Source organism: Chelonoidis abingdonii, chromosome 17 (assembly GCF_003597395.2).
Source record: "Chelonoidis abingdonii isolate Lonesome George chromosome 17, CheloAbing_2.0, whole genome shotgun sequence".
Lineage (NCBI taxonomy): Eukaryota > Metazoa > Chordata > Testudines > Testudinidae > Chelonoidis > Chelonoidis abingdonii.
The window spans coordinates 8887333-8902214 of NC_133785.1; the positions used below are offsets into that span (position 1 = coordinate 8887333).

The window sequence follows — 14882 nt, forward strand, 5'->3', positions numbered from 1 at the left end:
CCCTGAGATTGATCCCCATCCGGCTTGGGAAGGGAGGAGTGAAGAGCCCCTGGAGTTACCCTTCCCAGCCTGGAAGGGGGAGGGGGACCATGCTACAGCCCCAGCGCCTGGGAGAGGGGGCTGAAGAACCCCAGGAGGAGCAGAGTTCAGGCTGGGGGTGCTGAACTGAGGAAGGGGCTGGGGGGCAAGGGATAGGCAGATGTTGGGGTGAGAGCTCAGGCAGCAGGGACCAAAATCACCATACCTGTGAAATTTGGTAGAGTGGGTGACACCACTTGTCCCCCCATCCCCACTGGGGTGGGCTGGAGGAGTTTCAATATTGACAGACTGAAAACTACAATCTAGTCTTTTAAAGCAACAAAACCCCCTTGGTGTGTGGGCCAGTCCCATGGGATCAGAGTCGTGAGTTTTGATCTCGTGGGGTGGGCAATATTGTGGGTGTGAGTGAGGCCCAGGGGCCGCATCATGGCTGCCCTACCCGTGGTGGCAGCAGTGCCTGTGGGTCCAAGATAGCCACTGCACTGTGGTAGCAGAGCTCCTGCGGGTCAAGATAGCCTCCCTGCACCATTATGAGCTTCACCTTCCACTCTTCCCACCAATCACATGAACAAACAGAAGCACCCACTGCTGTCATCTGTTCCTTTAATAATCCAGGCTGGGTTAGGGAGTGGGGTGCAGGCTAATGAGTCAGGGGTCCCAAGGAGAGCAGGTTACCCCAGTTCACTGGGATTTGGGGATGTCATGCACTTCCTCCCAATGCCCACACTAGCGGATGCCATCAGCTCAGCACAGGGCACGGAGGGGGCATTTGGCATGGATGGGGTGCCAGGACTGCCCCTTGGGTAGGATAGTTGAGCTGTGTAGGCTGCTGGGTTTTGAATGACAGGGTTGGACTGGGGTGGACCCCAAGATTTTAGGCCATGGCTTCCAAGGTGGAGGCAGCGCTCTCCACAGCCTGCACAACGATGGTGAGGTGCTTCCGGACTTGGTCCCAGTCCCCTGTCTCCAGGGCACTGGTGTAGGCGTCGGCCAGTCCTGGGAAGGTGGCTTGGTCAGAGGATTTGGATGCCCAGATCACATGGCTGAGGGGTTGGAAAGAGAATGGGAGAGGTCAGTATCATGTTACCACTGTGATACACATGGGGAAACTGAGGCATGGAGAGGTGGAGGGGCTTCCCCAGGGTTATGCAGGGAGTCAAAAGCAGAGCTGGGAATAGACCCCAGGTGTCCTGAATGTCAGCCCGCCCCCATGCTTGAACCACTCGACACCACTCCCCTTCCAGAGTTGGGCATAAAACCCAGGAGTCAACTCCTAGCCCCCTGGCTGTAAGCCCTAATCTCCACTCCAGACCCCTCTTCTTTAACCACTAGACCCCGTGGCTCTCCTACACTTCATTCTCTTGCTGATGCCCTTTCACCCAGCACATTTCAATCAGGATCCACCAGGGATTGGTGAGGATAGGCCCTTGGGAATGGAACCCAAGTGTCCTCCCCAGCCCCCTAGATGGCATTACCTGTAATAATACTGGTTGGGGAAGGCCTGGGGGTTGAGGAAGGCCCTTTCCAGCAGCATAATTTGGTCATTCACCATCCGGATCTGGAGAGGACTGGAGTGGGTGGGAAGCAGAGACCAGAATAGGATTAGGGACCCCCTTACATCAGATGCCCTGTGGGGGGCGCCATCATCTCATCCAGCCTTGCCTGCTGCTCTCCAGGCCTGTGACCTTGTCCCAACCTTTTCCTGTCTAGAGGACTGGAGGAGACCCCCACCCAAGTACCATTGCCAGAGGGGTCTCCACTAAGGACAACAGACCCCTTCTTCTCTGGGTCCAAGGTTCACATGCTCTTTGTAGATAGGGGAGACTCCCCAGCCCCCACAGGTGGCATGTTTGCACAAGCATGTGTATGTAAACATGCTAATATGTGTGACCACTCCCTGCAGGACTGTGCCTCCAGGCTGTGCACCCATGCTGTTGTATGGAGGCAGGCATGGACACCCACCAGTGCAATTGCACATGCAGTCAGGGACAGGTCTCACCTGGGAGACTCCTCCTCCTTCAGCTTCATTATCCGCTGGTTGAAGTCAGCAGCCACTGATTTGAACTGACCAATCGCAGCCTTCAAAGGCTCTGAAAGGCAGGCAGGACCAAGTGTAAGGAAGCAGGTCTGCAGCCCCTTCTCCCTATGGTCCCCATCAGCACCTTCCCCACACTAATCTGGGCTCTCCAGAGAAGCCAGGCTATGGGCCCCCTAGGGCAGGGGTTAGCATTGACTGAGCGGGGAGAGCACCTCTTGCTGAACCCCCCCATCTTGCAGCACAGCAAGAGAGAGATTGTTGGGGATAGCACCCAGGAGTCCCGCCTGCCCCAAGAGAGAGGTTGTTGGGGATAGCACCCAGGAATCCCGCCTGCCCCGAGAGAGAGATTGTTGGGGATATATACCTATCTCCTAGAGCTGGAAGGGACCTTGAAAGGTCATCAAGTCCAGCCCCCTGCCTTCACTAGCAGGACCAAGTACTGATTTTTGCTCCTGATCCCTAAGTGGCCTCCTCAAGGATTGAGCTCACAACCCTGGGTTTAGCAGGCCAATGCTCAAACCACTGAGCTATCCCTCCCCCCTCAAGCACCTAGGAGTCCCCCCCGCACCGGGAGAGAGATTGTTGGGAAAGCACCTGGGAGTCCTGCCCACCCACACCAAGAGAGAGATTGTTGGGGATAGCACCCAGGAGTCCCTCCCACCCGCACTGAGAGAGAGATTGTTGGGGATAGCACCTAGGAGTCCCGCCCGCACCGAGAGAGAGATTGTTGGCATTGAGGTTGGCCAGGAAGTCCCCCTGGGTGGCTGCGCTGTACAGCTCATCCAGCTTCTCTCCATAGTCGCTCACGTTGAGGGGGAGGATGAGGCTGTCGGCCAGCCGCAGCAGCACATTGCCGACCGTCCGGGCCACAGCCTGGTGGCTAGTGAACCCTGTGGGGATAAAGGGATTAGATGCATCCTAAATCTCCCCCGGCACTACCCAGGCCCCCATGCCTGCCCAGAGTGAATGCCACACCCCTTTACCTGGGTCAATGAACCTGTCAGCATAGTCGAAGGTATCGAAGGCCGTGTGGTAGGCGGGGTAGATCCGAGCAGATGTCTTGTTCTAAGGGAGGGAAGGGGCAAAGCACCTGAAAACAAAAGGGGCACAGATCCCAAGGCCCCCTCTTTCCCCTAGTGCGCTGAGATCCCCAGCAAACCCTCCCCTGGATTCACACTGGGGTCAGCACCGTGAGGGACAGTGCCCCCTACTGAGCAGAGGGTAGCAGCAAGATAGCCCAGTGCTGCATTCCCCCTGCCTCTTTTCCGGCGCCCAATAAATGCCCCGTGTGGGCAGGGATCTGGGATTGAGGCCGTGTCTGTCAGGAGGAGGTGGCTCAGGCAGGATCATCCCAGAGCAGCAGGTGACCTTACCCTGTCATAGGTGTAGGCGATGTCCATGGAGGTGATGCCCAGGTAATGGATGAAGGAGGCATAGTCGCTCCCGGCACCCAGGGACCCTAAGCTGTGCGGGGGATGAAGAGGGGTGAGTGACTCGGGGCCGGGGAGGGGTGGGAAGGGTAAGCATCCCTGGGTGGAGAGCAGAGTTTGCCATCTCCTGCTGTGCTGATGTGGCCCCTGCCTATGGGGGCAGATCCCCAAGCCCGCATTCTTTGGTATGTTCTGTGGCTGGGGTCATGGTTCAGAGTTGCCCAGGCTCCTGGTATTCTCCCTCTCTGCCACCCCAGATCAGACCAATGGGCCTGTTTTGCTCAGTATCCGCTGCCGTGGATCAGAACAGGGGGCCCATCCAGTCCAGTATCGCCTCCACATCTGCTACTCCCCCAACAATGAAGCTTTCTCTTCAATCTGAGCCACAGAAGGAGGTGGGGAGGAGACGATCTTGGCCCCTTTCCTGTCCCTCCCTCTCCCTATAATCCACCGTTGGAGTTGGGGGGGAGGGGGCTGGATGGTGGATCCCACTGACTTGGGGACTCACTTGGGAATTACGCCATAGCTGGGGCTGATGCGGCTGAAGTGGTTTCTCCAGTTGTCATAGACCGACATGGAGGAGCTGGCCGGGGTTTGGACCTAGAAAAGGTGCACATGAGTCAGGCTCCCCTGCAGTAGGAGAGGGGATGGACACACACACCTTCCCCACCACAGATCCACCCTGGTACCTGCTTGGCAGCTGCAAAGATGACGCTCTGGGCAGGTGGCGTCCCCTGGGCTCTCAGAGTGGCGTTGGCTGTGGAAAGCACGGGTGAGGCAATGTTAGGGGCTGTACTGGATCATACAGGGCGACCCACCGCTCCCCGGGGCTCTGGGGCACCAGCTGACCCACAGCACAGCCGGACCGGCATCCCCTGCACTCTCCGCCACCTGCTTACATTTGGGGGGAGAGTGCCCTCTTGTGTGCACCTTTGCACATTTGCACTAGTTCGTGCTCCTAGCTCTCATTTGTTTACACTGGTACCGACTGATTGCATGCTCTTGCACTTGCATTGAGTCGCATGCTTGTGGCCACATGTCCAACTGCATGCTCTTGCATGTGTGCTCTCATTTGCGCTTGTGTCAATTGCACACATGCTCTGCTTTTCATGGCTGTTCAGTTGTACCCTCTGGCACGTGTCCTCTTGCACACATATTCAGTTGCATGCAGGCTCTTTCACTTGTGCCCGTCTGATTGCACGTGCACTCTCACACGCACGCTCCCTTTCCTCCCTTCCTCCCCACAAATACCCCAGCCCGCCTGAGCCCAGTGTCGCGGCCCTTCTACACAACGCAGAGAAGGAGATGGTGCAGCAAGAGCGGAGGAGGGAAGGCAGGACAGACGGACGCTCACCGAAGACGGAGATGTCCACGTTGATATAGGCCACACTCCGCTCCCGCAGTTTGCTGTAGAATTCCTGGGCAAGGGAGAGACCCAGCAGTTAGTGCAATGGGGCCGGGTGAGCTGCATGGGTCTGATCTGAGCTGGTGGAGCCCATGGGTCTGGTGCAGAGAGGAGGGTTCCCAAGAGTGACAGTCCCATTGTAACTATCCTGATCAGCTACAGTACCTTCAGGACATGCCTGGGTGCAGGTCTGCTTGGATTGAGCAGGGGGCAGCAGCCACATCCACCCACCCTCCCATCTTATTCCCTCCAAAGAGGAGCCGCCTTCAATCCCCGTCTCTCTTGGGTTTTTACCTCCGTGTACTCGGTGGAGCCGATCAGACCAAACTCCTCAGCCCCCCAACTGCCAAAGATAATGGACCTTCTGGGGCGCCACGTCCCTGTGGAGAAACACACACCCTGGAGAGTCAGACATAGTGGTTAGAGCAGGGCAGTTCTGGGAGTCAGAACTCTTGGGTTCTGCCACTGATGTGCCGGCTGACCTCGAGGGCAAGTCCAATCTGTGCCTCAGTTTCCCTAGCTGTGCACTGGGGATAGTTGCACCCCTGTGCACCCCCCAGACCCTCATACCTTCTTTCAGCATCTTGCCCAGCACGCGGGTGATCTCCAGCATGACAGCCGTCCCACTGCTCGGGTCGATGGCTCCATGCACCCAGCTGTCCCGGTGATTGCCATACAGGACGTACCTGTCTGGGGGGGCGAGTAGAGAGACGGAGCCCTGCTGCTGATTGGGGTGTGGGAGGGCATGCACGGGTGTGGGGAGGACTGCTCAGGGTGGAGTGTGGTGGGGGGAGCTTGCTGGTTGTGAGCCTGGATGGTAAAGGAGCAGTGTTGGAGTGGGGTGGGGAGCTCAGTAAGGGTCACTGGGGAGCACTCTTGGGCATGGTGGGAAGAGAAGCCCACTGAGGGGTGCTCCAGGGCATGGATGGGGGACAGAATGAGAGGTTGGGGGAATGGGCATGGAGAGAGGTGGATCCCAGTATGGTGGATGGGGCAGGGTGGAGGACACTCCTGGCCTGTGGGGTGGGAGAGAGGGGGCTGGGGAAATGGGAGTTGGGGGGGTGGGAGTGGCGGTAGGTGTAGGGGTGCTTGGTGGTGGTTCGGGGTGAGGAACACTCACCAGGTTCCTCGCTGCCCCGGATGAAGCCCATCACATTGGAGGAGTTCTTGATGACCCTCTGGTTGTGGACGTTTACCTGGACGTCGCTGTAGGGAGAGCGGGAGGAGCTGGGGTCAGCCCAGTGGGGGTTGGGATGTGTGTGTCAGGGTCAGTGCAGTTGGGGGTTGACGTGATGGGGTCTAGAGAGGGGAACAGGGCATGGAGGAATTGGGGCCAGCATGGGAAGAGCCTAGGGGAGGTTGGGGGGTCAGGGTCATTGCAGTGGGGGTCAGAGAAGGGAAACTGGTATCAATGTAGTGGGGTCTGGGGCAAGTTGGTGCAGCTGGGGGGGTCTGGAGAGCAGAGATGGTGCAGGAGGAAGTTGGGATCAGTGCAAGGGGAATGGAGAAGAGGGGATTTGAGGTCAGCTAAGGCCTTGATGAGGTGTCTTGAAACCTGTTCAGATTGTGATAACTTTAAATTCCCAGGGATTTTTCTCATCCTGCTTGCAGGCAGGGGGCTCAGTAGTGACGCGTGGATCTGGGCCTAGCAGCAGTCAGACTGCAGAAAGCCAGCCTGGCGTAAGGTGGGTGAGCTGTGCCTCTGGGCTTTAGGAGCAGCCTGCTTTGTCTCTCTCTGAGTTTGAGTTCTTGTTCTGACTCCTGAGACCTAAAATAGTGGACTGTATGATTTGATCTAACTTCTCTGTGTCTGCTGGGAACACACCACTAGGGAGTGCAGGGTCTGGGGGGCTGGATCAGCACAGGGAGTGTTGGGGAAGGAGGGGGAAGTCGAAATTCCCAGGTGACTTTTGGTGGGAGCTGTGGGGGTGGGATGCAGTCCTGGACCAAGTGTATCCATCCATACCTGGTGTTGGGAAACAGCCCCCCTGTGCGGAATCCTGGCCCCACATGGTAGGAGCAGCCCAGAGAGCCCTGCCAGGACGCGGGTGCCACAGGGCCAGACAGGTTACTAGAAGACATAGAGCCAGAGATATATGGGGTTGTTAGAGTCTCTGCCCCGCCCCAAACCTCTTTTGCTGCCACACAAAACCACCAAGCCTCCTCTGTCAGTCTCCTCAGCAGCTCTGCCCTGGCCACGAAGGCTGTATTCCCATTCTTGATGATAACATTCCTTTGTTTACTCGCAGCATCTTTCCCCCGGGACACTCCAAGTACTTTACACCCATGAACAGATCAAACACTGGGGACCCCCACACTCCCCAGGAGGTGCATGGTGGGAGTCTTTATTTTATAGATGGAGAAACCGAGGCACAAGGTGGAGAAGTGAGTGGTCCAAGGGGCATGCAGGGAGTCAGACCTGGGAAAAGAACCCAGGAATCCTGACTCCCAGCCCCCTCTCCTCCAACACACTGGGCCCTATGCCCCTCCCAGACCTGGGGACAGACCCAGGAATCCTTACTCCCAACCTACCCTCCACCACAGTCTAACCGTGGCTCTCAGGTCCCCCACGTGGCTCTCACTAGACCCCCACACCCTCAGAGAGCTGGAAAGAGAACCCAGAGTGCTGACTTCCAGCTCCTCCTGCTCTCCCCATTGAACCTCACCCCCTTCATGTATACATTACGCTGTAAACCTAACTGTGTTGTGGTATGAAACATGTGCTGTTAGGCTGTTCAGTCCACTTCTCATGAAATCTACATGGCCCTCTATGGAGCGGCTATGGCATGTCCAATACTGTGGGTGTACAATGGTGTAGTTGGACTGTGAGAGAATGAGGGATTTCCCATTGCCTTGGGGGTTATATATGATCTTATTGTGGTAGTGCCCAGACGCCCCAGGTATACAGGGATTTCTCCCCACTACTGAGATGCAGCCATTTCTGGGGTATGGTGCAGGCACCATTTATACCAGAATCTCTTGCCTGGGGCTGAGATGCCTCTGGGCTGGGGTCCTTCCCTCAAATTGCTGACGATCGAAGTAATTCATTTCAGGTGAATTTCCTGACCTCAGTACTCCATCAATGCCAGAATCGGAAGAGGAGGGGCGGTGGTCTGGCTGCATTTAATTTTTTTGCACTCTTTCCCTGCATTTAATAAGGATTGTGTTTTTAACAAATCGACTTGGGGCCTGAGCTGTTGTCGCCACCTAGTGGCTAAAACTGATGGTGCACACGTGTATCCCCCTTTCAAACGATTTCATGATTAGTAATATTCCCTAGCTCTTATCTAGTGCTTTTCAGTCCATGCCATTATCTCCATTCTAGAGATGGGGAAATTGAGGCACAAAGAGGGGGAGGAAGTGTCTTGTCCAAGGTCACCCAGAAGGCTGGTGGCTGAGCGGAACAGAACCCAAGGGTCTTGAGTCCCAGTCCAGTGCACCAGCCAGCAGCTATTCTCACCAGCTGTGTCTTGCTACAGGACAATCCCAGGGCCAGGGAAGATGACTGCGAGTCTAATGGGTAGTAGGGCACTGAAATGCATTGTGAGGTGGGTTCAGCCCCCAGATTTCACAGCTCCTTTGCCTTAGCTCCACCTAATTAGTCACCCACCAGATTAGTGTCTGGGCGTCTTCAAAACCAATTGGCTGGGTTGGGATCGGTGGAATCCCCTGGATCTCTGACTCCTTGATTCTGTAGGTAAATTCTATGAGGGAGAGGCAGATGAATCAGAAGGAGGCTCATTTTCCCCCTTTTCCCAGTACCCTGTTTGGGAAAGGGGAGTCATTTGCTGCAAAGATGGTGGGTAAGCCAGACTTGGATCTGATGGGGTGCGGGGACATACCCCAGATGGTGATTCCACATAAAGAGACCCAGAGGGCCTGGGGAATCAGGACTCCTGGGTTCTATCCCAGCTCTGAAAGAGGAATGGAGTCCAGTGGTTAGAGCAGAGGGGGCTGGGAGTCAGGACTCCTAGGTTCTATTCCTGGCTCTGGAAGGGGAGTGGTATCTCATGGTTAGAACCACAGAACTCAGAGGCAAGACTTTTGGGTTCTGTGCAGATGGTTGAGGAGGGAGAGGATTTTGGGTGAATGGGGTGGAGGAGGCCAGGTGGGGTCCTATAGTCCAGAGAATAGGGGGCACTTCAGGGCAGCAATTCCCCACATGGATTTGGTTAATCTGCAGAACTCCCTGCTACAGGATATAGTGGGGGGCAGAGGATGGGGTGTCATCTGGATGAATGAGAGCAGGGGTGGGGGGGTGAATTCAAGGAGGCTCTTGGCCTCATCAGCAGGGAGTTGGGATAGGTGCCCCACCTCTTCATTGGAGGGAACAGCAAGAGGCATCATGGATCAAAGCCCTGCCCTGCCCAGGCATGTTACCTTTGGCAGGATAGTAGGGGGTGAGCAGGTCCCCAAAGTACACACTGTAAGAGCCTCGCTCCACACCGGAGGGGGGCAGGTACCAGGAGTTGGGGTAGGTCTCCTCCTCGAATGCCCGCCCATCATTGATATCCGCAGGGTCTGTATACACCACCACACCAGCCACACCAAACTCTGCCCCGTTCACTGCCTAGAGAGTTAGGATCAGTCAGATTATCCATTCCATCATCACCACCATTGCCAGGGAGAGCGGGAAGGGCAGCCATAAAGTCCCCCACATACACTGTCCCAGACTGGAATACGTGTGAGGAGCTGTTCTCTTATTCCTGCCTCAGTTCCCCCTATTCTAGCTGGACTTCCCCTGCCCCCACCCCCCAGGGGTGCAGCAATGGTATTCCATGACTGTCCCATCCAGCCTCTGACCCTGAGGTGGGCCACTCTTCTGGTATCCCCCACCCCTGGATCTGTGCAGTGCCCCGTCTGGGGCTGACCAGGCTTTAGGGGGACAGGCCTTGGGCAGGAAGTGCATGGGTTGAGGGAACTGGGGGAGTGGAAACAGGGTTGATTGGACTTGAGGGGAAGAGGTCTTCAGTCAGATGTTGGGGGGAGGGATTGGAGGAATGGGGAGGGGATGATGGGATGGGGGCAGGGAGAGAGGCGATGGATGAGAAACGAGGGACAAAGGATGGGGGTGATTAGGATGGGGGGGCAGAGAGGGAACAACTGGATGAGAGGGAAGGGATGGGGAAAGGAGCCCAGAGGCTCCCTCTCCAGTGCCACATGAGCCTGGTGTCCGTGGCCAGTAGGCCCTGAGTACCCCTCACCTTGTTGGCACGGCCAGCCCCGCCGTAGCGGGTGATGGCGACGGTGCCATTCAGGTTGATGCCCATGTTGACCAGCTCCAGGTAATCACTGCGCTTGCCCTGGTTGGCATAGACCAGCCTTCCCTGAGGGGAGAAGAGTGGGGTCAGCCCCAGGGCGCTGGGGGAGAGAGGATCAGAGGGGCTGCTGGGGGAGGGGGGGATAAAGTTGCCATGGGGACAGGGCCCACTTGGGTCCTTGATGTGAGAGCAGCTGTTTATCTCCAGGGGTACATGGCTGTCCGCTTGGTGATGGGGGCCAAGGGGAGGCTGTTTGTCTCCAAGGATACGTGGCTGTTGGCACAGCAATGTGTTAGGGGTGTTTATCCCTCAGGATATGTGGCTGTTGGCGTGATGAGGTGTGGGGGTAGCTGTTTATCTCTGGGGGTACGTGGCTGTTGGCAGGATGATGTCTGGTGCTCGCTGTTTGTCTCAGAATACGTGGCTGTCCCGTGGTGACATTTGGGATGACTGTCTCTTTGGACACATGGCTGTTGGCAAGGCAACCTGACTGGGTGGCTGTTTGTCTGGAGATGTGTCTCTGTTGCCTGAATGACGTGTGGTACTTGCTGTTTATCTCTGGGATTGCATGGCTGTCGACATGGCAATGTGTCTGCCTGGCTCCGTGGCCATGTGGTCATCAGCATGGGGATATGGGAGCAGCTGTCTGTCTAGGGATACACGGCTGTTGCCACCACAGCCTGAGGGCAGTCATTCAGAATACCCCACCTGTTGAAGTGACATCTTGTGTGGTGCTCGCTGTTTGTCTCTGGGGATATGTGGCTGTCTTGTGGTGACATTTGGGGTGACTATCTCCATGAACACGTGGCTGTTGGCAAGGCGACCTGTCTGGGTGGCTGTTTATAACTGGGGATAGAGGCTGTTGGCAGGATGATGTTTGGTGCTCGCTGTTTGTCTCTGGGGATGCATGGCTGTCTTGTGGTAACATTTGGGGTGACTGTCTCTTTGGACACATGGCTGTTGACAGGGTGACCTGTCTGGGTGGCTGTTTGTCTGGAGAGATGTGAAGTGACAACCTGTACAGCTGGCTGGGGATAAGTGGCTGTTGGCTCAGTGACAGCGGTTTGTAGATACATGAGGACCTGGGCAGGGCAGGGGATTGTCCGCCTCCATAGATACGCAGTGGTTGGCATGTCACCCTAGGGACAGATCCCGAGCAGCCTTGATGGGCTCATAAAAGAAGGGACATGGTCCTGATTGGGAGAGGAGATAAGATAAGTTGCTGACAGCCCCTGGGTGCAGGGGGAGGGTCTGAGCTGAGGCCTCGAGGCGGTCACAAGGGATTATACCCAGCCCTGCTACATACCCTGGGGTTCCCAGGGGGGGCGTAGGCAGCGTAGGGCTGAACCACATCTGCATGGGCCTGGTCTGCTGTCACGTTCTTCTCGCTGCGCCGGGTTGAGAAGATCTGGCTGCTGTTCTCCACTGGGGGCGGAGGCAGATCTTGTCAGCTGCGAGGTGCCTGCCGTGGGACATCCCGTTCTGACCTTTGCCCCCATCTGCCTCATCTCTCCCTGCTCCCCTCTGCCCTTGTCTGTTTCCAATCCCGTCCCTCCAGCTTCCTGTCCTCAGCTGCTTTAATTCCACTCCCCGGCCTGCCCCCTGCCCCGTTCTCCCCCTTAGACCTGCCCCAGTCCGTGTGGCCTGTCCCTTCTCTAGCCCCAGCTGTCTCAGGGCCTATCTAGCACCCCACAAGCCTCTGTGTCCAGCTGCCCCAGTGTCCTCCTCACCCCTGCACCCATTTGCCCTGCCTCCCAGTTTCCCCTGCCCTCCTTTCACCACCCCTTCCAGCCCAGCTCTCCCTCCAGTACCCTGATCCCACCACTACAGCCCTGTGCCCTGCACACACTCACGGCCCTCACTTGCCCACACACACCCACGGCCACGCTGTTGGGTCTCTGTGGGTCAGGGAAGGACAGGAACACGCCATACACGTCCTCGCTGGCACTGTCCAGACCGATCTGTGGGTCCTGCCAGCGGCTCAGCAGCAGCTTCACAAGCTCCTCATCCCCCTTAGTTGTAGCCATGTGCGGCTGGGAGGCTAGGGCCCTGGTGAGGGGTACAGGGGAGTGCCTGAGATAACAGCTCCCCCAGGACTGCAGGTTCTGGTGGGGGATAGAACCCAGGAGTCCTAGCTCCTCCTCCTACCCTTATTGTAACCACTAAACACCACATCTCTCCCAGAACTGGGGCTACAAGCTTCGGATACAGGACCCTTCCCTCAGTGGGGCACTGGTTCCTATCTGGCCACAGGTTGAGAGGAGGCTATCCTGTCCCCAGGTGGAGCGAGAGAGGGGAGAGATTGTAGGGGATGATCCCGTCCCCTTGCGAGGGAATAGGCTGTAAGGGATGATCCTGCCTTGCAGAGCCCAGGAGTCCTGGATCTCCTGAATGTGGGTGAATTCAATGGGGCTTTTCCATCTCTCCTCCCCTCCTTACTTCAGATTCTCCCGGATCTTCCCGCTGTCCACCTGATCCATGAAGCTCTGCAGCAGGGATTCATTCAGATCCCGGCCCACGGTCTGCACCCAGCTGGGCGCGCCCCGGCCATTCCCCCCTTTGGGGATGGCAAAGTGGCCCAACAGAATTCCGACCGTCAGCAGCAGGGCCCCCACGATCACAGCCCCTAGGATCTTCAGCCAGCTCATCCCACAGCCTGCCAAGGGCTCCAGCCTCTTCCTGGGGGTGAAGTGGGTGTGATGGGCCCTTTATAGCAGCAGATGGGGCCCCACGCCCTCTGGATCAGCCAATGCCTCTGATTCTATCACCAGGGCTCATGGGGTTACTCATTAGCTCCCAGATCTGGCCTAGCCGCCTTATCTCCCTCCCCATGCAATACTCCCAATTCATGGCACTGAGGGATGCCCTTTGGACACCAGGAACAGGCCCATAAAGCCAATGTTCCATAAAGGGGAATCAGGAAACAGATGGAAGGGCGATTGGTGGTTCCATTCCTCACCTCCATTAGGAAGGGCATGGGTGAGGTGAGAGCTTCTCAAGAGGAGACAGGGCTCCTGGGTTCTAGACTCAGCTCTGAGAAGGGTCTGGGGTCAGGTTGGGGCGGGGGCGGGTGCTGGGTGTCAGGACTCTGGGTCCTACATGTGGCCCTGGGGAAGAAGTGGACCATGTTGGCCAGAGGGGAGTTGGGGCTGGAGTCCTGAGTTTTATCCCTGGCTCTGGGAAGGGAGACATTGGATGGTTAAGAGCAGGGAGACTGGCAGATAGATAGAGCTCCTCTTTCAGATGGACAAATGGAACCCAGGCATCCTGGCTCCCAGCCTCCCCCCAACCCACTAGACTCCACACCCCTCCCAGAGCAGGGGATAGAACCTGCATCTCAGCCATAGCTGAGGGAATCTCTCTATAAACAGCCCTGTGTCCCACCCCGGAGACGGCTTCATCTCAGCGCCGGGTGACTCTTCCGCATGTGCTGGCCCAGCTCCGCAGGCTGAAATCAAACACCCGTTGGCCTGAGGAGTTTATTCCTTTAATATTGGTGTCTGAAATGCTAATTAAAAGGGCTCGGATCATGCTGGCGGCTCAGTCCAGGTGCCAGTGTACAGGGGGTTGGGGAAGTGGGGGCGGAGCAGATCACAGTTAGCAAGGTAAATGCAAATGTATACAGGTGGGGCTGGTGGGGAGAGCAGCAGGGTGGGGTGGAGCCATAGAGATCAGCCCAGGATTGGTGCTTCTGGCCCCATACGGAGCTGTGGGGTCCCCCTCCTTTCTATTTGGGTCTGTCTGTCTGTCTCCACCCCCTTCCCACACCATTTTTGGTTCTGTCTGTCCATCCTCCAACCCAATCCTCTGGGTCTCTTTCTCTAGCTGTTTCCTCTCGTTTCTCTGGCCTGTCTGTCTGTCCTCTCCCCACAGATCTCTCTGAGTCAACACATCCCCCCCACCCCTCTCTCTGGTTCTGTTTGTTCCCCAGGCAGTCTATAGCAAACCTAGACTACAGTTCCCTATGCTCAGTGGGGCACCCTGATCCCCTGGGCTCCTTGCTGTGATAAGGGGTAGACAGTGAAGTGGTAGGGGGCAGCAGGGGGTAGACAGTTAAGTAGCTGTGGGGCAGGGGTCTCATCTGCCTATGGGCCCCCTTACAGCAGCGTGGAGTCCATCACCCCATCCCCACACTCCTGCTCCCTTTGCAACATCTTCTCGCCCTTGGCCCGGGGAAGGGACACTCCTCCATGCTGGGGCTGGTGCAGCAGGGGCTGCTCCTTGCCTGGACTCTGGAAGTCCCAGTAGTAGCGGATCCAGCGCTGGTGCCCCTTGCCCTGGCCCATCTCGCTCCTGTCCTGATAGCCCCCTCCACTCGCCTTCGCCGGCTCCTTCTCCAGGTGTTGGTGCTGCCTCAGCAGGCTATCCAGGATCTTCTGAGCTGACTGGTAATCCAGAGACACCCCTGGCTCCTTCTCCCCTAGGCCCTGGCTCCAGGCCTCATCCCCATCGGAGCTGTCGGTGCTGCTGAGCTCTGGCACTGGCACTAGCTCCAGTCGCCCACCAAGCAGCAGGCCCTGCGGGGACGGAGGGCGCAGGGCATCAGTGGGCGGCAGGGTGGGCACCGAGGGAGCCACCAGCGCCTCCTGCCTCAGGTAGAGGAAGTGTGGCATGGGGAGGGCATGGACCTGGGCCCCTTCCTCCACACTGCACTCACTTTCTGTCGAGTTGACGTGCTCCAGCAGCTCCCCAAGGCGCTGCTGCTTCCA

At 57.2% G+C, this 14882-nt stretch overlaps 1 protein-coding gene across 1 annotated transcript; it reads right to left on the bottom strand.

Annotated features, from left to right (window-relative positions):
• Positions 1-913: 913 nt before the first annotated feature.
• On the bottom strand, positions 914-12821 carry NAALADL1 (N-acetylated alpha-linked acidic dipeptidase like 1). The gene is made up of 19 exons (XM_032799785.1): positions 12613-12821; positions 12036-12222; positions 11480-11593; positions 10117-10239; positions 9293-9482; positions 8523-8616; positions 6879-6983; positions 6033-6118; positions 5483-5602; positions 5207-5292; positions 4862-4925; positions 4197-4264; positions 4016-4107; positions 3451-3541; positions 3061-3142; positions 2789-2967; positions 2039-2127; positions 1515-1607; positions 914-1082 (listed from the first exon to the last, which is right to left on the bottom strand). The coding sequence occupies exons 1-19, from the start codon at positions 12819-12821 to the stop codon at positions 914-916; spliced, it is 2241 nt and encodes a 746-aa protein (XP_032655676.1).
• Positions 12822-14882: the final 2061 nt, after the last annotated feature.